General features: G+C 45.4%; 1 protein-coding gene across 1 annotated transcript in view; it reads right to left on the bottom strand.

Annotated features, from left to right (window-relative positions):
• Positions 1-300: 300 nt before the first annotated feature.
• Positions 301-24,734, bottom strand: part of LOC149310315 (potassium channel subfamily K member 3-like) — a 95,139-nt gene continuing 70,705 nt past the window's right edge. Inside the window, exon 2 of the mRNA XM_089528702.1 lies at positions 301-8,086. Coding sequence (XP_089384828.1) covers positions 7,176-8,086 — 911 coding nt within the window. The 3' untranslated portion in view covers positions 301-7,175. The remainder of the gene's footprint in view (positions 8,087-24,734) is intronic.

Raw genomic sequence — 24,734 nt, 5'->3', positions numbered from 1 at the left:
GCACAGCTTCACCTTCTTTCCCAGCTTGGCCATGTAAGCCCACTGGGTGCCCCTGGGCAAGTCACATTCACTCAGCCAGAGGGGATGATGAGGAGGAGAAGATGGAGGAAGGCCCAGGAGCGCTCTGGCTGGGCTCCCCATTTGAGGCTGCTGAGGGCAGGTCAGGGCTGGGGGTCTGGAGAGGCTCAGATTGGCGCCCCGAAGGCACTCTCGCTGCTGAGTGTCATTCAAGACAAGGAGAGGGAGATGGAGTGCCGTAGCTGCCACCACCATGGACAGCAAGGTAAGGGGTGCACCACCCCTCTTCTATTGTTGTTGTGTGCCTTCAAGTCTGTCATGGGATCTTCTTGGCAAGGTTTCCTTCTCTTCCTCTTCACCCTCCGTGGCAGCTGTTCTTCCTCTCCACTTCCTCAAGCATGAATGCCAAAGGGGAGTAAACGGCCCTGGGAAGATTCGACCACAAAATACCTTGGTTTACACACCGGGTTACTTTTGTAGCGGGAATGAGCCTTTGGCCTTTTTCTGGAAGAAGGTGTCTGATGTGTGGGTACCACCCAGAGCTTCCTTTGAGCACTCCACTCCTGGCGCGATGGGAAAAGTCGCCTATTTGTGTGATGAATACAATAATAAAAGCCTTTATTCATGAGTCCAGCTCAGGGATAGGGAATTTATAAACCAAAATTCCCTATTCCTGAGTTGGATTTGTGAGCCCTGAAATCTCCATGCTTTGCAAGAGGAGGGTCCTGGAGGCCATTGGTGACCCTGTGTTCCTCACACCCCGGTCTTTTTCTTTCAGTTTGACATATAGAACTCCTTGGTTTTTAAGTGCTGATCCCTGGTTTACAAATTTATCCCCTTTTGCAATCTCCCTATTGCACCTGACACTCTACACAATGGCAACCAGATGTGGCTTTGGTGCACCACTTTTCCTAAACCCCTGCAACCATTTGGTGTAGGCTAGGCGGACCAGTTGTCAGAGCTGTGATCCAAGAAAGCGTGGCCTCATTCCCACTTACAAATAAATCGGTTTGCAGTTCGACAGTGGAGCATGGTTCACACTACATTTGCTCCAATCACATTTTTTCCCTGTAAAATAACCCACTTGTGGGTCACATTCACAAATGAATCAACTGAAAATGGACCCACTCCAGTTGGCCGAAGAGCAAATTTATATAGATTCCGATCTGCATCTGGTTCACACTTGCGTGGAATCGATTTATCCAAAAAAGATGTGGAAAAAATCAGTGTCAAAAAGACCTGGGTTACATGGGTCTAGCTCATGGCCTCCCTCTCCAAATCGCTTCAGTGATTTGGTTCAAGTGCAAACCATGGTCATTTAAACCGGTTCAAACTGATTGGCGATCTGGTTTAAAGGTAGTGGGAATGAGGCTGATACTTAGTTTTCAAGCTGAGTTGGAGAGATGAATTTCCTTTCTCCTTACTCAGGGGTAAGCGCATCAGTGAGCCTGTCATTTGCTGTGAAGACCAGGATTGCTTACTAACTGGGATGGCTATGACAGACAGCAGGGAACACACATCCAGCAGCATCCAGAGAGCAATATGCTCCTTTCATGCTTCCTGGCCTAATTTCAGCTTCTGCAACAGCCATCAAAGCTTTGTCAAGTTGGGCAGATCAAAGAGTCCTCCAGCCCCCCAAAATCTAAGCAAGGTGGGAGCTGCACAGAAATGCATGCCTTTGCCTTCTCCTTTCAAGTGGAATTACCATCCTTGCAAAACCAATCTTTCTCATCCCTCTGTGTCATTGCATCTCCTGAACAAGCCCCCATGGCCAAAGCTGGCTTCCCGGAGGCCTTGACCATGAGCCAAGGTGGTTCGGCCAGCCTTGGGAAGCGCTCCTTGGCCTACGTGACACCATGCGGGTTGCCACTGCCCCTGCAGCCAGGCTCACGTGGGCAGGAATATAAAAAGCTTTAGCCTAAGACCGTCTTAGCCTAATTTGCTTGCTGATGCGTGAGCCTGTTTTAGCCAGGGAGCTCAGTCGGGCTGTGATTTCTCTTTCTCTCTCTCCCCCCGCAGCTCCCTGGCTCTGGGCTTTTCTTCTGTCTCATTTCCTTCCTCTGCTTGGCTCCCCAGGAAGGGAAAGGAAGGAGAAGGTTGGGGAGAGAAGGTTAATGCTATGCTTAGCCCCAGAGCAAGAGGTCAGAAACACTGACAGAGGGGAAGAGGTCAAGGGAACCGACCCCCAGGAAAGAAGTAAGAATGGATGGAAGGGGAAATAGGCAGGCAGGCAGGCAGGCAAACAAGGAAGGAAGGAAGGAAGGAAGGAAGGAAGGAAGGAAGGAAGGAAGGGGAAACAGGTAGGCAGGCAAGCAGCTAGGAAGGAGGGAAGGAAGGAAGGGTAGACAAACAAGCAAGGATGGATGGATGGATGGATAGAAGGGGAAACAGGAGGACAGGTAGGCAAGCTAGGAAGGAAGGAAGGGGTAGGCAGGGAAGCAAGTAATTAAGGATGGATGGATGGATGGATGGATGGATGGGGAAATAGGCAGGCAGGCAAGCAGCTATGAAGGAAGGAAGGAAGCAAGCAAGCAAGCAAGCAAGCAAGCTGGGGGTGGGTTGGGGGAATCCTACATGTTTGGGCCCAAGTGGCAGAAAACCAAATTATATTCTTATATAGTAGACAGCTGCTGTGAGACAGCTCCAGACTGTGAGTTAGCTCAGGTTTCCCCTGCCTTTTACAATGTGGTTAAGTTGACTTTGGAAGGTCCAGCAAAGAACCTCAGAATGGAAGCAGTTCCTCTGAAGAGGTGTCAGGATGGGACCGATGGGTGCATCTGTGTTCTAGCTTTTCTAGGGGCTATCTCCAGTCCAGAGCTTAGGAAAAGTTACTTTTTTGGACTGCAGCTCCCAGAATCCCCAGCCAAGTCCTTTTTTCATACAACTCTCAGAATCCTCAACCAAATCCCTTTTTGACAACAACACTCAATATCCTCAGCCAAATCTATTTTTGATGAAAAGTTCCTGAATCCCCAGATCAACTTCTTTGGATGAAAACCTCCCAAATCCCTCGCTACGCGGAAGGCAGTTTCCCAGGATGGATCGTGTTTCCGCAGCCATTTATTTAGTGGCCAGGGACCCAAAGGAGCCGCGACCCACAGGCTGAGAACAGCTGTATCATAGGGTTTCCTAGGGCTGAGAGAATGTGGCTCACCAAGGTCCCCCAGTGGGTTCCCATGGCCGAGCGAGGAATTGATCCCTGATCTCCAGAGTTGGAATCCAACACTGAACTCGCCAGACCATGTTGGCTCTTAAAATGATGTATCTGTATGCAGTTCCAGGTTTCCCAAATGTGTGTCAGCGACAGGATTCAACTCCATGTTAGAACTTATTATTCAGGAGGAGGGTTTCAGCCTAGTCTTCTCCATAACAAGGGGAGGAGAGGAGTGTGAGGTAGGAAAACCCCAAACTTGAAATCAAACTCCTTCTAATGAAATAAAACACTGCACAATGTTTCAGCCCCATGGGTTTCATGCTTTGGGACCATAGGACTGGCTGACACATGAATGCTAAGAAATGCATTCATCCAAACTTCAGCATGGATAGTCCAACCCTCAGGTTCAGAAGGCTGCTCCAGACTAGTGTATAAAACTGTGAGTTGTCATGAAAGAGCATGGGTTTTTTGTTGTGTCCTCTATGCCTGCTGGTTCTACTTTTGTGTGGAATCCCTTTTAGTACTGTTTTGGACTGTGTTTGAAGGGTTATTCCAAATGCTTGCAGAACATGGCTTGCAGAGGTGATCCTATGGTTGGGCAAATTTTTCTCCTCTCCGATTTTTAATTTTTTTCCAGAGTCACAGAGTTAGGGTGCAAAGGTTGCGCTGTTGCACTGATGCAGAATAACACAATAACCTGAAAACATTAATTTTTTAAAAAAGGAAAGGACAAGGAGAGAAGGGAACATACGCTTGCAATGCAAAATAGATGAGAATAAAATGCTGCAAGTGGTGCAGGTTGAGTCCGCAATTCCAGAATCCAAAATACTCCAAAATCCAAAATTGTCTACAAGGGTGGTTGAGACAATGACAACCTTTGATTTCTGGAGGTTCGATGTATACAAACTTCATTTTGTGCACAAAATTATTAACAATATTGTGTATACAATTAAACTTCAGGCTAGGTATGTAAGGTGCAGACATAACACAAGCGAATTTTGTGTTTAGACTTGGGTCCTATCTGCAAGGTATCCCATTATGTATATGCAGAGATTTCAAAATCTGAATGGGGGGGGGGGGTTCCAAAATCCAAAACACTTCTGGTGCCAAGCATTTCAGATAAGGGAGACTCAACTTGTATTGGGAATTGCCAGGAAAAAGCGACAACAAAAAGGTCATTTTGTATATCTTTTTTAAAAAGCCTGAGAACTACAGCAACAAATACTGCAAACTCTCAATACATTTCCTCTCTGCAGAGGAGCTGGAAGGGAGAGAAAGATGGCTATCCAAGGGGTGCAACTGATGTCTGGATTAGCAAAATGTGACAAGTGAGTGTCTTCTCTCTGGCTCAGCGCAGCCCACAGTTTATCATTTTCCTCTGGTTTGCATAGATGTTGTGGTTTTCAAATCAAACAGCGCAGCCTAAGAAAGTGGGAAGCTTTCACTTAGATCCAAAATGGACAAACTGGAGCTATGTGTGGCCCTCCGAAGCTGTTTTGATGGCCCTCAACTCTTACAACTTCCAAGACACCTTTTCTCTGGCAAACACGGGTGAATCGCTTCTCCCGAAAGCCAGAAGAAGCAGCAGTTTATCCTTTTGAAAGGTCACTCTTGCAGAAGGAAAACACAGAAAACACAATTTTCAAACCAAAAGATGGTATTGTGACCCTTTATCATTTGTTTGCTTATTTTCTTCAAACCACCCCCCCCCCCCAATTTTGGTGGGTTGCAGGGAAGAAAATCTTGAAGTTGCCCCAGGGGTGTCTTTATGGAGGGAGGGGAGAGAAGTAGGACATTGCTCTCCAAAATTATTAGACTTCTGTCTCTCCAGTGACATTTGCCTCCAGTCCCCAAATTTCTAGCGCTGCAGAGAGTGAGCTTTGCGACACCATTCACACTTACAACTCTTTCACGTTTGCTGGGTTCACATTCCCTGGGTCACTCTGGATGCTTAGCCTCTGTTTCTAAAGGCTCACTGACATTTTAGATTACTGCAATGCTAGAAATTTGGGGAGTGATGGAAAATTTCATTTGGGGGGAGGAGAGACTTTTTATTGGGGGGGGGGGGAATGCCCTTATTTTGCTTTCTCCCCCTCCATCCTTTAGCTACACTCCTGCTCTGGCCTTACCAAAACGTGCCACCTCTAAGTTAGGTGGATGAAGAAATCTGAGCGCATGCAGGTCTCACATCACTCCAAGCTCCAGTTGTATCTCAGTCCAGGGCCTTGTCTGCATGGGACAAGTTCTGGTGGAGTCCTGTTCAGATGAAGCACAGCCCAAACTAACTAGTTTTTTGTAAGCAGTCCAGATGATACTCAGCATGTTCCACAGCAGAACTGGGGTACAACACCCTTAAAATGAATTTTAAAAACTTACCTCTTACTCCAGATCTTCCATGAAGATCCAGAGCCCTCCGTTCCCCTGTTGGGGCAGCTGCCTGCAAAGGTGACTTGCTGAACCACCCAATGCATCTATCGCCACTTGCTCTGAGGTCAGAATGAGGTGCCCAACAATGTGATTGTCATGTGTGTCTCATTCTGACCTCAGAAGTGAATGACCCATGGTGATGTGCATGTGCAGATCTACACACGGATGCATGTGCACGTGTGTGCCTCATTCTGACCTCAGGATGCATGTGCACATGGATACGTGAGTAGACAGCCACCTTGTCACAGGAACAGAGGGCCAGGTAACAGGGAAGCTTTGGGGCCAGGTTAGTCCTGGCAGCCACCAGGGTATCCTGACCCATGCAGACAGGGCCCAAGTCAGGATAATGTTAGGGGTGCACCCTTGGAACATTATTCTTCAGTAAGAGTCACTTTCCCCAAAATCCACACACCTGTGGGAAAAACAGATTTGAACAGAAACCACCACAACATTCTGTTCTGTAAAAATTACTGAGGAGCAGGAGAGGAAAGGGGAAAAAGAGGGGTGCAGCAGAGCCAGCCATGGGGTTTGTGGGTTTCATCAGAGTGCAGACATAACCTTGTGCAACTATGTTGATGATGGAACTGGGCTGTGTGCCCCTCTGTTGCAAATACACACACACATACACAAACATGGGGGAGCAATTTGAGAGACGCGATTGGAACAGTTGTGTTTTCCGGGAGACAGCAAGGTAGCAAGTGTCATTTCTGAGTGGAACACAATGCATAGAAGGCAGCATTTTTGCTGAGTGACTGTCCAAGACCTTGTAGCCAAAGTCAGTCTTTATAAAGCCATCTGTGTGCAATTCATAAGCAACGATGTGTGTGTGCACACAATGTGAACTCAGGAGCAAGTTCCCTGCCCTCCGACATCCAGCAAGAGGAAAGGGAGGAGGAACAGATAGGATCCAAAAAACAGAGTGGGGTTGGAAGAATTTTTGATCTCCTTCCATCAGTCCACAGAGGTATAAATCGAGATGCACGCAACTCAGCCGAGAGAGCTACCCAACCCTGCCACTGACACACACACACACACTTAGTTCCATACAATGCCCCTGCAAGGGTGAAAAAACTGATTTTCAAGTTTCATTTGTTATGGAGTGGCTGCAAAAAACAAAAATATCTAACCACCTGAAGTAGCATCTGAAGTGGAGACTCTCTGACTCAGGGGAACCATCTGCACCATACTGACCCTTCTGGAGAACTAGCCCCCAATTTGTCCCCACTCTTTCTTACCAAGTGCAGGGGACCCAGAGCTGAGGACCCACTCCTAGCCTCAGCTCTAGAGACTTGTGTGGCTTCACTTCCCCGCTGTAGGGCCACCAACCCATGCCTTGATCCACCAACTGATTTTTCACTGCATGTTTTGCAGTGCCCTCTGCATTTTTTGCCTTTCTTCCTTTTTGATTCAATATATTATCTGTATAAATGCTAAGTTCTATTGTTGCCCTGTTCTTTCCACCTGGGTTATTGTGCCTGTCTCCTCAAGCCTTCCTCCCTTTCTCTGACGTAAAGGAAGGGGGCTGTTTCCCCTTCCAGCTGCGCGCGCGTCAAAGACTCCTAGGCTTTTCTTATTTTTACACTGAGCTCCGGCGCTTCATGAGTCCCTGGAAGGTTGAGAGGCTGTGGAGTCCCGTGGAGACCGAACTGATGGCCGAACGCTGGGCATTGCAGAAGCAACGGTTGGAGGGCGTCTCCGGGTAATGCCCGGGTGAGGAATGGCTCTGTTCCATGCAGGTGTCCGAGGTGGAAAGGTCTCTGGGAATGATCATGGGGATAGAGTACTGCAACTTCTCCCGGCTCTTGTACCAAAGGCAGGAGCACATGGACTGGAAGTGGAGAACCTCGGCATAGACGTTCCGGAGGCCCCCTCGGCCGCCGCCACCCCCTCCAACTCCCCCTATGCCCCCGAGTGCGGCGGCGGTCGAGGAAGTGGTGGTGTCTGTGGTATGGACGCTGCTGGCCTGCCCATTGTGGGTGAGCAGGGCTCGGTGCTCAGCATCCCTCTTCTCGTCCTCGGCGTTCATGGTCATGAACCGTAGCACCACCAGGTTGAGGAAGGCCCCGATGACGGTCAGCCCAGTCAGGATGTAGATGAAGCTGAAGGCCACATACTGGGGCTTGGTTTGCAGGGCCTGCTCCTTCTGAAGGGCCACATAGTCCCCGAAACCGATGGTGGTGAGGGTGATGAAACAATAGTAGTAGGCCTGGAAGAAAGTCCAGTTCTCGTAGTATGAGAACGCGGCGGCCCCGATGCAGAGGGTGCTGATGCAGGAGAAGAACCCGATGGTGACCATGTTAGCCATCGAAACTTCCGGCCGCCTCATGCCAAGGCACTTCTTGATGCGGTGGAGCAGGTACCTCACAAAGGTATTGATCCTCTCGCCCAGGCTTTGGAACATGACCAGGGTGAGTGGAATCCCCAGAAGGGCATAGAACATGCAGAAGACTTTGCCGCCATCAGTACTTGGTGCTGCGTGTCCATAGCCTGCAGAAGAAAGACATAAAGCATAGAGGCAAAACCTAGGCAATTGGATCTCCTGGATTATGGGGTTTACTTGGATGGGGAGGAGGAAGAAGGAGTCTCCTCTCCTCATATTGGCTTGATCGGTGGTGGGATTGCCACTTCTCATTCAAAGTGGTGGCCGGCAAGAATGAGGAGGAAGTCGCTGCCGGAAGGGATGCTGCTCTGGCCTGCAAACTCAGTGGCGTGGCCCTCTGTGCCAAGGTTCTCCTCTTCTGGTGCATGTGCTCCTGCTTCTGGTACCAGAGCCGGGAGAAGCGACAACACTCTGCCCCCATGATGCTACCCACAACCCTCCCCACACACGCCCCACTCTGCACAGTCCTGCACAGAGCCACACCGCCAGGTTTGCAGGCAGGAGTTGCCTTCCCCTCAAGGAAAGTGGGAGATGCATAGATGTGGAGGGCATAGAAAAGGAGTAAGGGGAAGATAAACCATGGGGAAAGCCTTTGGGGGTCCAAAGGGGTTCATCGAGGGAAGACCAACCATATGGGGCAGTTGAGTCCATAGTGGGATGTAGGCCCGGAATGAGGGAGGAAGGAGGTGCAACTGGATCAAAGTGAGGAGAACATTTGGGGAGATGGAAAGGAAACATCTGGGAGGTAGAGGATGGTGTGGCTCTGCTAAGGACCACCAGTACAATCCCCTTGCCTTATATCCACACCCAACTTAAGTTTTCTTCCCATAAAATTTCATTCTTACACATCATTGGAAGGGATCACAAAGGTCTTCTAGAGATGAACCTTTTCTCAAAGCAATTAAATTTGGAACTCCATATCCACAGATTCTGCATCCATGGATTCAATCATCCATGGATTGAAAATATTCCACCACCCCCACCCCCAAAAGCAAACCTTGATCTTGTCCTTTTGTATAAAGGACTTGACCCATTTTACTAACCTATTGTATTTAATGCGACTTGAGTCCCCATGGATCTTGGTATCCATGGCGGATCCTGTAACTAAAACCCAGCAGATACCAAAAGCCCACTGTAGATTGGAGTGTTGGGATAATTCTGTGAAACTAGGAGGCCCATCTTTGCCCAACAGATATAAGGACCCAGTTTTCCAAAGGCTTCCAGTCTTCTTTCCATACATTTTCCCCTCTTACACAACATTTGAAGGGATCACAAAGGGCATCTAAGGATGAACATCTTTTCAAAGCACGTTCGATCAGAGGGATGGGATGTCCCTCTGAGCCTAGGTTGCCAAGAACCTTGGTCCACTTTGGCCAACAGAGGGAAGGGCCCAGTCTTCCAAAGACCTTCTACACCAGACTTTCCCTGTCTGGGCTGCAGCATCCTCAAACCCAACTTTCCAAAGAATGGACACACACACACATGACATTTATGCTTCTACTGGTTCTCAAGCAGAAGAAGTGTTATAGAAACCTACAGTTCTAAGACAACTAGACACCAGGAGAGGAAAAGAGAGGGATTCTGTCTCTGAAGAGACAGGGATCCTTCTGCTCCATACCAGCATGGTGCAACCAGTTGCTTGTCTGCCCATGTGCCCACTTGTTGTCTCCTTGGTGCAATGGAGGATGCACAGAGGGCTGTCCACAATCCCAGTGAATCAAGTGGCACATTGAAGGCACCCGTGGATTGTAAGCCATCATCAGCAACTGACTGTACAATTGTTATGCCTATAGAACTCCATTCACACAGCCAGGAACAGAACAGACCTTGTGCATCGTGGTCGACAAAGTACAATCACACGCTTAACGGAACATGTCTGCCAATTGCTCCAACAATACTCCAGCTAGTATCCAGCTAATATTTTTGCTGCAAAGTGCCCCCAAATGAGCTCTAAGGTGTGGAGAGCATTTCCAATGCATTTGAAGGTCCTTGTCCCCCCCACTCCCCACCCCCCCAGTGGTTAAAAGGTTATTTTTTTGGCAAAATTTCCCCAAGAAATCTTTTTTGCCCCAAAATGCCATCTAGGAACATAGGAAAGCTCCAAAGATGGCAAGAGTGGCACCTGTCCCCCCCCCCCCCCCAAGAAGGTATTTGGGGGCAAAAGATTGATTGCACAGATAGCTAAACACTTTGCAAGCGTCAAAATGGAGCAAAAGCCTTTCCGGGAAATGGCTGCCTTTCACCTTTGCTTGTTTCAAAGGAAAGGAGAGGAACAAATGGAGGGAAGAAGAAGAGGAGGAAAAAGAGGAAGAAAATGAAGAAGAGAAAGGAGCAGACAAGTGGAAGGAGACAATGAAGAGGAGGAGGAAAAAGAAGAGAAAGAAGAGGAGGAGAGAAGAGGAAGAAAATGAAGAGGAGAAGGGAGAAGAAAACGAAGAAGAGGAAGTGAAAGAGGAAGAAAATGAAGAAGCAAAAGATGGAGAGAAGAAAGGAGGAAGAAACTGGAAGAAGAAGGAGGAGGAAGAAGAAATTGAAAAGGCATTATAAATGTTTTATTCTATAACTGTAAACTATAGACAATATAAACAAACAAACAAACAAACAAACAACAACAACAGTTGCAGAAGAGGAAAAAATTAAGAGGAAGAGAAAGAATAGGAGGAGGAGAGAAGGAGAGGAAGAAGAAAAGTTGAAGGAGGAAGAAAATAAAAAGCGAAGGAGGGGGGAAGCAGCAGTAATGGAAGGAATGGAAGAGGAAGAGGAGAAGGAAAAGGGAGGAGAAGGTGAAAAAAAAGAAGGATAAGAGGTAGCAATGCTCCACAATGAGAGTAACTACAGATTATATATTTGTAAATGTGATGCCGAATTCTGGCCGTGATCAATCATCATTGTCATCGTCAATCGATCCTCCTTATCACATTTATTTATATTGTATGTCTCCCCAAAATTTCAAATGATTCAAACTGACTTTACTGCAAGCAACCAAGAGGCGTTATGATGTGGAATGGGAGTATGAAAACTTTAAACGTAAGACTGGAAAATGGTGGAAAGATAAAGGAGTAGAAGCTACTCTTTGCAAAAAGAGCAGCACTTTTAAACTTTCCCAAGCCTGAGACCCTGCAGAACCGATTAGCAAACGTCCGCGCTGTGGAGCGTAACACTTTGAAGCATGAGATTTCGACAAATGAACAAAATCATCTTCATATCAATGAAGTAACAAATGGGAAAAGCAGAACATCAATGCAAATTAAATCTGGATGTGGCTTGTAGTGCCTTTTTGGCCTTTGTAATAAGCCCAAATTAGAGTTACTTAAAGTCAAACATGAAAAATACAATTAAATTCAAATCTTCCCCCTTTAGACATTTTTAATATGCTTTAACAGAATGGAGCCTTTAGGGCTTTAGAGTTTTAAAATTATTTTTGGGATTGGGTATCTTCTGGAATCTCAGATGTTGTTGGAGTGCAACTCCCAGAACTCCTTGCCCTTGGCTCTGCTGGCTCAGGGGCTGGTGGTTTTTGGAATCCAGACACATCTGGAAGGCTGCAGGATTCCCACAACTGTATTAGTAGATATTAAAAACTGAAGGCACACAGAATCGAAGCATCTTAGAGTTGGTCCCTAGAGCTATTTAGTCCAACCTCCTTCTTCCATGCAGGAATACACCATCCAAGCTCTCCTGACAAATGACCATCAGGCTCTATTTAAAAACCTCTAAAGAAGGAGAATCCACTACCCTTCGAGGCAGCAGCATCTTCCACTGTCAAAACAGCTCTTACCATCACCAATGTCTTCCTAACATTTAGCTGGAATCCCTTTTCCTGTCGCTTGAATTCTTTGCTCTGTGTCCTGTTCTCCGGAGCAGCAGAAAACAGGATTGCTCCGTCCTCAACATGATTTCCTTTCAAATATTTAAATATGGTTATCATAAACTTGAATCATTCAGACAAAGGCTAGAAATGGTAACAAAAGACATAAACCATGGGAAGACTAGGACACAAGAGTTACGTAACAAAACAGTGAAGCTGGGAAAACCCCCAGAAAATCTGGAACCATTATCAGAAGGAGAAACAACCCTGAAGAGAACAGCTCAAGTCAAAAACAGAGCCAAAGGTATGAGGATCAGAGGACTCAAAGAGAAAGACGGTGGAGATCTGTTTACTAGAATAATCCCAGCCTTAGCCAAGTTTATCCGTTGGGTCCCTGATCACCTGGACCTTGACATTGATAAAGCATTCAGAATAAATTCTTGAATCGCAAAAGAGAGGAATCTGTCAATAATGTACTTCATCAGAGAGAGTGAAAAAGAAATAATCTTGCAACAACAGAAGGTGACGAAGTTAAAATATATTGAGATTTGCCACAAATAGTTTTGAGAAAGAGAAAAGAGTAAAATAGCCATGGAAATGCCAAACTTATGGGTATGGTAATGAGGCAACAAGTCCAGTTTTAATTATGTTCCTTGAGGGAATCTCACCACTATACCCACAGGTTTTGCATTTCTATGGCGATTCATTTGGTCTGGTGATAAAGGCCCTTCCTGGGAACCATTTCACTCCATGCATCTGAGGAAGGAGACTCAAAGCCAACAAAAGCCCATGCTGCAACTTCTTTTGCTCAGAGTCAAGGGTGCTACTAGATCCCTTTGCATACTGTGGAGGGACTGAGGGAAGGGCTTTTAAAACAACAACGACAACAACAACGCCAACAACACACCCCTGCCACCCTTTGTCATGCAAAGGATCTTGCAGCATCTTTGAGACTGAGTTTATTCTTGTTGTTGTAGTCTACGCTTTTGTAGACTCCATGCATCTGAGGAAATACAACAAGTCGACGAAAGCTCATGTTACAACTTCTTTTTGCTCAGTTAGTCTCAGCGGTGCTACAAGATCCCTTTGCATATTGCTGTTCCAGATGAACACAGCTATGTCTCTGAATTCTGTCTTGTAGGGAGTTAGGCGCTTGATCCACCTTTTTGTCGACTCTGACTGGAAGCCAAGGCTACATTCAGGGGAAATGGCTTCTTCCTAGCCTTGTGCGGAGATACCAGGAACCGAACCTGGCGCGTTCTGCGCAAGGATCTGGGAAACTCTCTTGTGTTCAGTTATATTGATTGATATTGCTGTAAAGCAGCAATAGCCATACAGGATTTCAGGCAGACTTTTTTCCAGCCCTCCCTGGAGCTCCTGGGGTTTGTACCGGGGTCATCCAGGCTTTTTGGGTGCGAAGGAGAAGAGACATTTTGATTTTGCAGAAATCTGGACCCTAATGTTAGCTTTGGTCTGAAGGAGACATGCAAAATGTCAGAATTCCCTTGGCGGCTGATGAAGACCGAAATGTGATTCGTTTCTTTTTGGATGAAGAAACCTGCCAAGACTTTGGGATATCTCTTTGCCTTCAACAATTGATTTATATGTTGATGGGAGGGTTTGGGATTTAACCATGATAAACTGTTATTATATTTTATCGATGCTTTTATTGTTAGCTGCTTCGACCTGTCTGGAGAAGAAGGATAGTAATATTAATTGTTGTGTTGTTGTTGTTGTTGTTGAGCTTCTCCCCCATTGTGTCTTACAGGCTTGGACTGTGTGGTTTTAGAGATTTATTATGTCCTTTCTTTTCCTTTAAAAAAAAAAAACACTTTACATTTATATTCAACACAAACACAACAACATCCGTTCTTTAATGCTTTACAAACCATTACACTGCAGTTTGACATCCATAACCTATACAAAACACACTTAGCTAAACAAATTCAAACACAAAAACCTAACTACTTGACTTCCTTCCATGAATGTCTAACGCCCTTCTTAACATCTATGATGTATTCCTCTGTGTCTTGAGTCCCGTACTATGTATCCCTTCCCTTCCTGAACTTTCTCCAAGCTTGTAATAAATGAAGTAACTTAAGTGTTTTAATGACTTAAAATCTAGCTGTTGTCCATATCTATCCCTCCTTAAACATCTTTTCTACCAACTTTGATCATCAGAATTTGATATTGCTTCTTTTTTTGGGTCCTAACTGCAAAGGCAGACAAGGCACCAGAAAATGTAGGCCATTCCTCAATAAAAGTGAACAAGACTGCTATAAATACAAACTCATGCTTCTTAGTCACACACAGAATGGAGGACATGCCCTGGAAAAGGAGGACATCTGGCCACCTTGTCCATTCCAGACATGTCATATCATTTATTACATTTTAATTTGTTAACGTTGTTATTCAGTTATTTTAACGTTGTTATTCAGGCAGGGTTTTATAAATCATGCCGGGGGGCATTTGTATGGGGTCCATGTTCTAGATTATGTCTTTCCATATCTATACGCTTTTAAATCTTAATTTTATACTGTTTTAACTAGAATATATACACACACACACACACACACACACACATATACTGGAAGAGCCCCGTCTCATTACTCCCTTGGAGGCCTTGAAGAAGGCACTCAAAGCGGGTCTCTTCCGGCGGGTTTATCCACTGACTTCCATATAAAAAGGTTATGACGACTGCTCTTCCTGGACTCTGATGGTTGGCTAATGGACGAGAACTAATAGGACTTCTTGGAAAATTCAGTGTTAGTATTTTATTGCTGTATTGATTGTCAACTGTACTAAGTGTCTTTTAAGGTTGTAATCCCGCCTCGATCCTTGGGAGAGGCGGGAGGTATAAATAAACTACATTATTATCATTATTATTATGTATTTTTTAAAAGTATTTTGAGTGTTTTTATTTCATGAGCCGCTTTAGGTCCCTTTTTGGGAGAAAGGCAGCATAAAAATGAAATAAATAAAAAAATAAATAAAACATCTTTTCGATATTTGCCATACACTTTTAAAGAGCTTTAAACTTTAGTTTTTAGTAATGTAATGCTTTTAATTGTTTGAACTGTTTAATGGTTTTTTAAAAAAACTTGTATTTTGCCTGTTTTATACTGTTTTAACTTGGGCTGCTTTAGATTTGTAAGCCGCCTTGACTTCTCTGTATTGGGAGGAAGGCAGGATGATGATGATGATGATGATGATGATGATGATAATAATAATAATAATACATTTTTACATGCATGGACAGACACAAATCCTATTTATTTATTTATTTAGGTTTGCGTCTAAGACGTCATGCATGGATAATGACAATAATAGTAATAATTATAACAATAATTTTATTTCTTACCTGCCTCTCCTCGCAGCTGGAGGCAGGTTATAACACAGATAAAACACAATCGTTACACAAAATACACACATTAAGATCCATAAAATACACATATTAAGAGATCTCCCATCCCTTTGTTTCTGACTGGCTGAATGTTTCATTATTTATTTTTAATTTAATTTTAATTCTTTTAATTCTTGATTGTTTAATTGATATTTTATTGAAGTGAGGTTGGGAGGGAGGGAATTAATAGGAGGCATTTTAATTGTATGTTGTATTTTTTATGTGTTTTTACCTGATGTTGTAATCCGCGGGAGAGGCGGCATATAAATAAATTATTATTTTTATTATCATTATTGTATTTATATTACAATACATAGAACATTAATGAAATATAAAAATCATGTTTGAAATTCATGATTAAAATGAGGATTGAAATGGGGCTCAAAATCAGAAATCCACTAAACGCACAAAGAAGGGACACCGAAGAGGATGATGCTGAATGTTCTCCAAAGCAGAAGTAATTAAATGGGTGGGAACCATGCAGGGAAGAAGGAGAGATGGTGTCCCTCTTGGGCATCCATTTTGGGAAGGGGAAAAAGCCCTTGCACACATTGTAACTGCCCCGCTTGCCACCAGAGGGCTCCACTGAGCCTGTGCCATCCTCCTGAGGCTGACTGCTGACCCTCTTCTCCCTCCAGTCTCTGGGCAGATGATTAGAAACCTGCCTCCAGACTGGTTTCGGCAGCAATGGAAATGAAAAACCAGGCAGTAAAATCAGCTTTGGGCTGGCCCTGCAGATACAAGGCGTAATTACAGATGGTTTTAAAGCCTAAGAGGATAATATGACCTCAGAGAAAGGTGGGGGGCACAGCAGCAAGAGAGTGGGGCGTGTGAGAGAGCGTGCATGCGTTTGCATGCATGCCTCTTCAAAAACAAGAGGGAAGCAAGATGATGGGAAAATGTGTTCTTTGTCAGTTGTAGAGGGATGGAGGCCAAACAGAAGGACACCTCGGCCAGGAATGTCGATGGTCCACGGACCAAAATTTCACATACCTGGGATGCATCCACATTGTAGAAACAATGCAGTTTGACACCACTTTGAAGTATGGTAGCTCCATAGTTTCGCAAAGTCTGTAGCCGTCTTTACCAGAAAGTGCTGGTGCTTCACAAAAACAACAAATCCCAAGATTCTGTAGGATGGAGCCATGGCAGTTAAAGTGGTGTCAAATTGCATTGTTGCTACAGTAGAATCATAGAGTTGGAAGAGACCACAAGGGCCATCGAGTCCAACCCCCTTCTGCCATGCAGGAACTCAGAATCAAAGCATCCCCGACAGATGGGCATCCAGCCTCTGTTTAAAGACCTCCAAGGATGAAGAGGCTATCATGGCACCCCTTAACCTTCTCTTCCCAAGACTAAACACCCCTAGTTCCCTCAATCATTTCTCATAAGGCATGGTTTCCAGATCCTTCACCATTTTAATCACCCTCCTTTGGACATGTGTAAAAAGGATCTGGGAGTCCAAGTAGACTACAATTGAACATGAGTCAACTGTGTGATGTGACAACTAAAAAGGCCAATGTGATCCTAAGTTGCATCAACAGAGGTATAGTGTAGGGAAGTAATAGTGCCACTCCATTCTGCTTTGGTCTGCCCTCACCTGGAATAATACTGTGTCCAGTTGACCTCAAGGGCCATCCAGTCCAACCCTATTCTGCCATGCAGAAAAACACAATCAAAACACTCCCAAATGTGAATCATAGAATCATAGATTAACGTTTAGGAGTGTTTTGATTGTGTTTTCCAACATGGCAGAATAAGGTTGGACTGGATGACCCTTGAGGTCTCTTCCAACTCTATGATTTTAAAACAACCTTCTTCCTCTCAGTTCCCCCTCCTTGTTCCTTCTGCCTGCTTTCTTAGATAGTCTCTAGCCAGGCATAATTCCCTTCTCTCTGTTACTTTAACACAGAGAAACGGGGTCAACAACCCCTTGCAATAAACATCCCACTGCATATCCCATCCCAGTTGCTCAGTACGCCAACTCCCATCAATTTCTTTCTTTCACAAATCTATCTCAGCACTAAATCATGGGAGACAAGATGCATGGTGCAGCTCCTGACAGGGATTTGTAATCTGGGGAGATATTTAGCCTTTCCTATCAGAGAGCTCTGGTGCCACAACAAACTATACATCCCAGAATTACACAGCACTGAGCCATGGCAGTGAAGGGGGTGTCAAACTGCATTTTTTCTGCAGTGAAATGGGAAACTACTGCAGGACCCAATGTCAATGGTGAATCCAGCCCAGGTTTTAATTCAGACTTTCCAGGAGTTCTCCAAGGTGCTGTATATCTGCCAAAGAGGCTCAGCACCTTGGAGAGCTCCCTTAAAGCTATCCAAAAGCTGGAGGGGACTCACTGCCCCACTGGGCTGGGAATCCACCTTTCATGAGTGGATCACTTCCACCATCTTCCTATTCTGCAAGGCCTGCTTAGCTTTTCTGATGCAGAGAGACCCCAGGGACCCATGGCAGCGTGGGGCACATCCCACAGAGCGACCGGCGCAAAGCAAAATCCCTTCTCTCCCTGCAAGATTCATCCCTGCAGCTGGATTTCGATTAATCTCCGTCTGGCATGGCCCAAACCACGTGTTGAATTACGTTAAAAGGGCTTATTCCTTATATTTTCTCTGAGATTATCTGCCTCTGTGTCTAATGGCCTCCCACAGTTTGGCAACACATTCGGGAGACATCGGCAACGCCCGATAAGACTCAGAGAAGCGTTTTAGTTCCTAAAGCTAGGAATTTAGACATATTTGTTGAGAGGTACCCCTTCCCTTTTTTTGAAAAGTCTGTGTGAGGGATTTCCTAAGCTTCCTCCTCAAGAAGAAGGATGCTTTGCTATCATCCAAAGAGGTTTTGCTCTCCGTTTTCCTTTCCTGCAATGTACCTGTACCCTTGTAGCGCAGCACTATTGATGCCACAGAGTGAGCATAAGCACCATCTTCAAAATCGCTGGGGATACTGGGAGCTGTGATCCAAAGAAAAGTAACTCTCTTGAGCTCTCATTTCACTCTAACTGCCACTCTCAATCCCTCACCATTAGCTTCAAAATGAGCTGAATAGACTAGAAAGCTGGGCCAAAGCTAACAAAATGAATTTCAACACGGAGAAATGTAAGGTACTGCACTTAGGGCAGAAAAACAAAATGCATAGATATAGGATGGTGCCTGAATGAAACTATATGTGAAAGGGATCTAGGAGTCCAAGTAGACCACAAGTTGAACATGAGTCAACAGTGTGAGGCGGCAGCTAAAAAGGCCAATGCAACTAGGCTGCATCAATAGAAGTATAGTATCTAGATCAAGGGAAGTAACAGTGCCACTCTATTCTGCTTTGGTCAGGCCCCACCTAGAATACTGTGTCTAGTTCTGGGCAGAACAATTCAAAACTGGAGCGTTTCCAAAGGAGGGGGGCTAAAATGGTGAAAGGTCTGGAAACCATGAAGCCCTACGAGGAAAGACTTAGGGAGCTGGGGATGTTTAGCCTGGAGAAGAGAAGGTTAAGCGGTGATAGGATAGCCCTGTTTAAATATTTGAAGGGATGCCATATTGATGAGGGAGCGAGCTTGTTTTCTGCTGCTCCAGAGACTAGGACCCGGAGCAATGGATGCAAACTACAGGAAAAGAGATTCCACCTGAACATTAACTGACAGTAAGGGCTGTTCGACAGTGGAACACACTCCTTCCTCAGAGTGTACTGGAGTCTCCTTCCTTAGAGGTCTTTAAGCAGAGGCTGGATGGCCATCTGTCAATGAGGATGCTTTGATAGTGAGTTCCTGCATGGCAGAAAGGGGTTGGACTAGATGGGCCTTGGGGTCTCTTCCAACTCTGAGATTTTCAGTTTGGGATTGCAATATCTAAGATTCTCTGTCCCATTCAGAGTCTCTCTGTATAGGATGAGGTGGCATCCATCGTTTCAGCAAAGCTAGCATCTCCCTTTGCCTGGAGAAAGCCCAGGAAGGCCTTTTCCCCTTGCCCCAGCCTGCTGCAGCCAGCCTGTCCTCACAATGCTCCCTGCTGTCCTTTGGGAGCCCCGTCAAGTCTGCTTAAGGGCCCTGAGCAGAAATGGCTCATCTCATCTGACAAAAGATGTGCATGCAGAAAGAGAGAGAGAGAGAGAGAGAGAGAGAGAGAGAGAGAGAGAGAGAACTATAAAAAGGAGGCAGGAAGAAGCTGGGAGGGATGTGGAGCTTTGCTCATCTCTCTCTGACTCAGCATTGCGCGCACACACGAACACAGGCATCTTTCATAGTTTCATCATTACCCCCAAATACTCCATCAATTAACATTTCAATCTGGCTCCTTCCAGTTCCGAAGAAACCATCCAAAAAATTTTCAGGAAATGAACTTTCGTTTTGGGGGCTAGATTCTATGTCCAGAGAAGCAGCATCCCCCCCCCCCAAAAAAAAAGAAAACCAGAAGAAGTGATATGCAAAGGGTGCCTTTGAGCATGCATCTACTCTCAAGCAAAACCAGCCACTGCTGTCTTGAAAATTTGGGGGGCATCTAACTATAGAAGAAGGGTTCAGCTGGATTAAAAGAAAGACTCGTCCTGGTCAGCCTTTTGCTGACCTGGTGTCCATGCTGACCCTGAAGGCAAAGCCCACCAACAGGACACTAAGGCCACCTCTCCCTCCATCTTGCACTCCCAGTGGCAACCAGTAGGAACTGGTGACTCCCATGTCAGTGGGGCAGTAATCCACTCCAGGATTTGGCCAGCATTGAAGGAATTCTCCAAGGTGCTGATTCCAATTGAGGGCCACAGTTCAGCACCTTGGAGAGCTCTGCTGACATAGGAACCACCAGTTGCCACAGCAGCTATCTGTGGCAGACGGAAGCCTATGGCCTCTGAGGCTGGAAGTGGTCCATGCCCACCCTCCTGAGTAACCATCACTGGCCCCATTCTTCCAGGAGATTTCCTCCAATCCCAGTTTCCTCCCTTTTTCAAATCTGCCAAAATTGTCAGCCCTCGCCGTCTCTTGCAAACTGAGGCACAGTCTGGGCAAAACCGACATACAGTACTCTGGATGCAAAAAATGCCAGGAAGGGAATGTGAGTCAATGTGAATAAGAGCTGTCCTTTTTACTCAAAAAAATCATGTACTTTGATGCAGCTATGGATAGAGAGGAGGAAGGAAGGAAGGAAGGAAGGAAGGAAGGAAGGAAGGAAGCAAGAAAGGTTGGGTTCGGCACCTTGGAGAACTCCTTGAAAGGCTAGAGTAAAACCTGGGATGGATACATTGATGTGGGATCTACCAGCTGCCACTTCTGCAATGGTTTTGGATTTGATTTATTGCAAGAGAGACATTTATTGTGAGACATTTAGCCTTCTCTGTCAGTGAGCTCTGGTCCCTCAACAAGCTACAAATCCCAGGATTCCATAGCACTGAGTCATGGCAATTGAACTGGATTATTTGTGCAGTGCAGATGCAGCCTCTGGAAGCTGGCTTAAATAGGCAGCCAACTCCCGTATAAATATCAGTTAATTCCATTGCCAAGCTAAAACAAGGCTTTCTAATAAAGCCTTTGGGGCATAACTGATTCCCCACCTCCTGGAAAATGTATGCATTGATGGTTTTACGCTGCTTTCTCTTAATCTCTTTTAGTGTGTTAAACGATCAAATTTGTCTTTGGTCCATTTAAATTACTCTTATTGCTTTAAACTCTATATCGTTTTAAGCTGTTTGAATTGATTTCAGTTGCCTGCCTCCCCCACAGTCTCATGATAAAGAGTGCCATGGAAATCAATGTAAATAGATCGTAAATATCGCTGCCTTGAGTCCCTGTATTGGGAGAAAGGCGGGATATAAGAAAATAATAAATTAATAAATAAATGTAAATAGATAGATAGATAGATAGATAGATGATAGATAGATAGATAGATAGATAGATAGATAGATAGACAGACAGACAGATAGATAGATAATGTTATTTATATTAGTATGCAAAGGGAGAAAACCAGCATGGTTTCAGCACTGGACTAGGACTCTGGAGACCAGGATTCAAATCCTGGCTCAGCCATGGAAACCCACTGGATGACCCTGGGCAAGTCACGCTCTCTCGGCCTCAGAGGATGGCAATGCCAAACCCCTACTGAAAAAGCCATGCCAAGAAAACCCTATGAAACCTTTAGCGTCACCGTAACTTGAAAACGACTTGAAGGCACACAACAACAGCAGCAGCAGCAGCAACAATGCAAAAGGATCTTGCAGCATCTTTGAGACTGTGCAAATAAAGTCACAGCATTTATATTTATTCATATTGTTTGAAACTGTTTTAAATTACTTTATGAACTAATTTTGCTCTACGGACTCAGTTTGCAGCAAAGGAGGGAAGGTGAGGACAAGTGGGAAAGCAGAAGGAGGAGAGAAACTGGGACATTTTAAAAGCAGTTGGGAAAGTGGGATGACAGAAAATTAATTGAGATTATCCCTGCCAACACGGGTTAGCTGAAGGCTTTGCACTTCTCCAAACCTCAAATGAATATAATAATTTAATAATTTGTTTTATTTATATACCGCTATTTCAAAGATCATAGCAGTGAACAGCAAGTAAGCTAATTTGCCCCCAACAGTCTGGGTACTCATTTTAGCTCCCTCCTCGGAAGGATGCAAGCCTGAGTCGAGCTTGGGCCCTTTTGCTCTTGAACTCACAACCTTGTGGTTTTGAGTGAATGGCTACAGTACAGGCATTTAACCACTGCGCCACCAGGGCTCCTTAGTATGCAAAGGGAGAAGTTCCACATCAGACAAAAATGTCTCTGTGTTGCTAAAGGACATTAAATTCTGTTTTCTGGTGTCTACCACCTTTCATCTTCCAGAATCTGCATGTCTGAGGAGGAGGAATGGCTTCTGCCTACATAGATACTCCGCTGTACCATCTTAACTAAGGACAAATATAACAACATTGGGACAAAATATAGGCCTATGACTCCAACATCGTCACTTTTTCCTCTGTCCTGTTTGGTTTTCTAGCACCTTTGCCCGATGAAAAAGTCAGTGGAGCTTCAAAAAGCTTGCAACATGTACATTGTGCATATTGGTTGGCTGAATAAAAAGGTATCCCTGTTTTGTAGTTTTGGGATGTGCATTATGTATTCTGTGCATATTGGTTGGCTGAATAAATAGGTATCCCTCTTTTATAGTTTTTTGTGGGTTTTGGGGACTATGTGGCCATGTTCTAGAGGAGTTTATTCCTGACGTTTCGCCAGCTTCTGTGGCTGGCATCTTCAGCTTCTCTGAAGATGCCAGACACAGATGCTGGCGAAACAACAGGAATAAATTCTTCTAGAACATGGCCACATAGCCTCCAAAACCCACAAAAAGCTATGGATGCAGGCCATGAAAGCCTTCAAGTTCATATCCTGTTTTGTGGATTTGGGATGTGCACCATGCATTTTTTGCATTGGCTGAATAAAAAGATATCCCTGTTTTGTGGATTTGGGGTGTTACTGTACTTCTGTAAGTATTCTTTTGCTTGTGTGAGTCCCTAACAGGATTCCAGGCCAACCATTTAGCTGCATGGACTGGAACCTCCAGAAGCCTCCAAGCCAACCCCTGGCGCAAGCAATTCGTGTCCAGCCATGTCCAGCCAAGCAAAAGGATGGCATGGCTGTGGGCAGGTTTGTCTGCCTTCGCTGAACGTGCCACTGCCAGAATTGGCCTGGCCACGACTTGAAAAAGCGGCCTGCTTTTACCTCTACCTCCTCCCAGCACAGCTCTTCCTTTATTAATAGCATATGCTCTATTTTCTTCCTCTGAGTTGTGAGGTTTCAGGGCCACTTTGAGGGTAAACAGCTCCTTGCCAAAAGAAAAAGGAACACTGATGAAGGGCGACAGTTGGGGACGAGAACCGGGGGGGGGGGGGATTTTAATGGGTGCTGCGGCTTTTTCGGGAAAATAACGAGAATGTCAGGAATGTAAGGTCAGCAGATTTCGCTTGCATCATTCTTTGCAACCAAAGAATCCTGCCTCAGCCTGAAATGCAGGATTCATCACCCTCAGATTAAAAATACACACAAAGAGGAACTCAATGCAAAACACTGACTGTGCTAAAGATGTTGTGCAATTGCAAGGACGTATCTGGTAGTGTGGTAGGCATCATTTCGGCCTTTCAAAGAGAGAGTATCTTAAGAAAATCACCTAGCACTGAGCCATGGCAGTTAAAGCAACGTCAAACTGTATTAATTCTGCAGTGAAAATGCAGCCACTGGCTCAGGAGAGGCCTTTGTTCAACCATGCGCTCTGACATTTCACAGGTGGACACAGGTGGCCAAGCAACATCAGAGTGTGGTCAAGATGGCAATAGTTATTCATGAGGAAGTATACCGAAGCAAGGAAAGGCCACAGCAGTTTGCCAATTGGGAAGGGCACAGTTCCGCCCCTCCGCTCTTCCCTGATGAATTAACAGAGGTAATGGAGTTACTTCAATTAACAGAGCTAGCCAAGGATTGTGCTTTTAGCCACACAACCAGCTCCAGCACCTTGGAGAACTCCATTGGAGCTGGTGGGGCCCATATCAGAGGGCAGTGGACTTGCGCCAGGTTTGAGTGCAAATCTGGGGCAGATTCTCCATCCTGGCCCTTCCAGGATGCAGAGGTAACAATGTGGCAGGTGGCCAAGGAGGTGGCGCCAAATCTCCCTCTGTCCCTAACATTTTAGGCATCACAATCCAAGAGAGATGTCAAAAAGCAGGAGCACGTCCAGACGAAGGCGACCAAAAGGTCTGGAAACCTTTGAACATGACCCAATAGTGTGATGTACTAGCTAAAAATGTCAATGCAATTGCAGACTGCGTCATTAGGAGTATAGTGTCCAGATCAAGGGAGGTCATAGTGCCACTCTATTCTGCTTTGGTCAGGCCCCACCTGGAATAACACAGTTCTGGGCACCACAATTCAAAAAAGATGTTGAGAAGCTGGAGTGTGTCCAGAGGAGGGAGACCAAAATGTGGTATGGTCTGGAAAGCCCTATGAGGAGAGACATAAGGAGCTGGGGATGTTTGGCCTGGAGAAGAGAAGGTTAAGAGGTGATATGATAGCCCTGTTTAAGTATTTGAAGGGATGTCATATTGAGGAGGGAGCAAACCTGTTTTCTGCTGCTCCAGGGAATAAGACCCAAAACAATGGAGGCAAGCTAGAGGAAAAGAGATTCCAGCTCAATATTAGGAGGAACTTCCTGATGGTAAGAGCTGTTAAACAGTGGAAGATGTTGTCTTGGATAATGACGGAGTCTCCTTCTTTGGAAGTTTTAAACAGAGGCAGGATGGCCATCTGTCTTGGAGGGCTTTTATTGTATATTGCTGCATGGCAGAAGGGGGTTGGATTGGATGGCCCTTGGGGTCTCTTCCAACTCCAGGATTCTATAAACAGCCAGACAGGAGAACAGCTGGGCTTGGGGAGATTGCTTGAGTCCTAAATCCCTCCTGCCAGAGAGGCCTTGGCTCCCTGCCTCTCTATCTCAGGGAAATGAGGGATTAGGAAGGAATCAGGTGTTCTACAGAATGCATTTCCAGCCTGGGCTGCAAGTCACTCCTCTGCCCTCA

The sequence above is a fragment of the Sceloporus occidentalis genome, unplaced genomic scaffold, assembly GCF_023333645.1.
Source record: "Sceloporus occidentalis isolate IW3139 unplaced genomic scaffold, rSceOcc1.0.p SCAF_6, whole genome shotgun sequence".
Classification (NCBI taxonomy): Eukaryota; Metazoa; Chordata; class Lepidosauria; order Squamata; family Phrynosomatidae; genus Sceloporus; species Sceloporus occidentalis.
The sequence above is the reverse complement of the archived record's forward strand: the minus strand, read 5'-3'. Positions and strand labels throughout refer to the sequence as shown.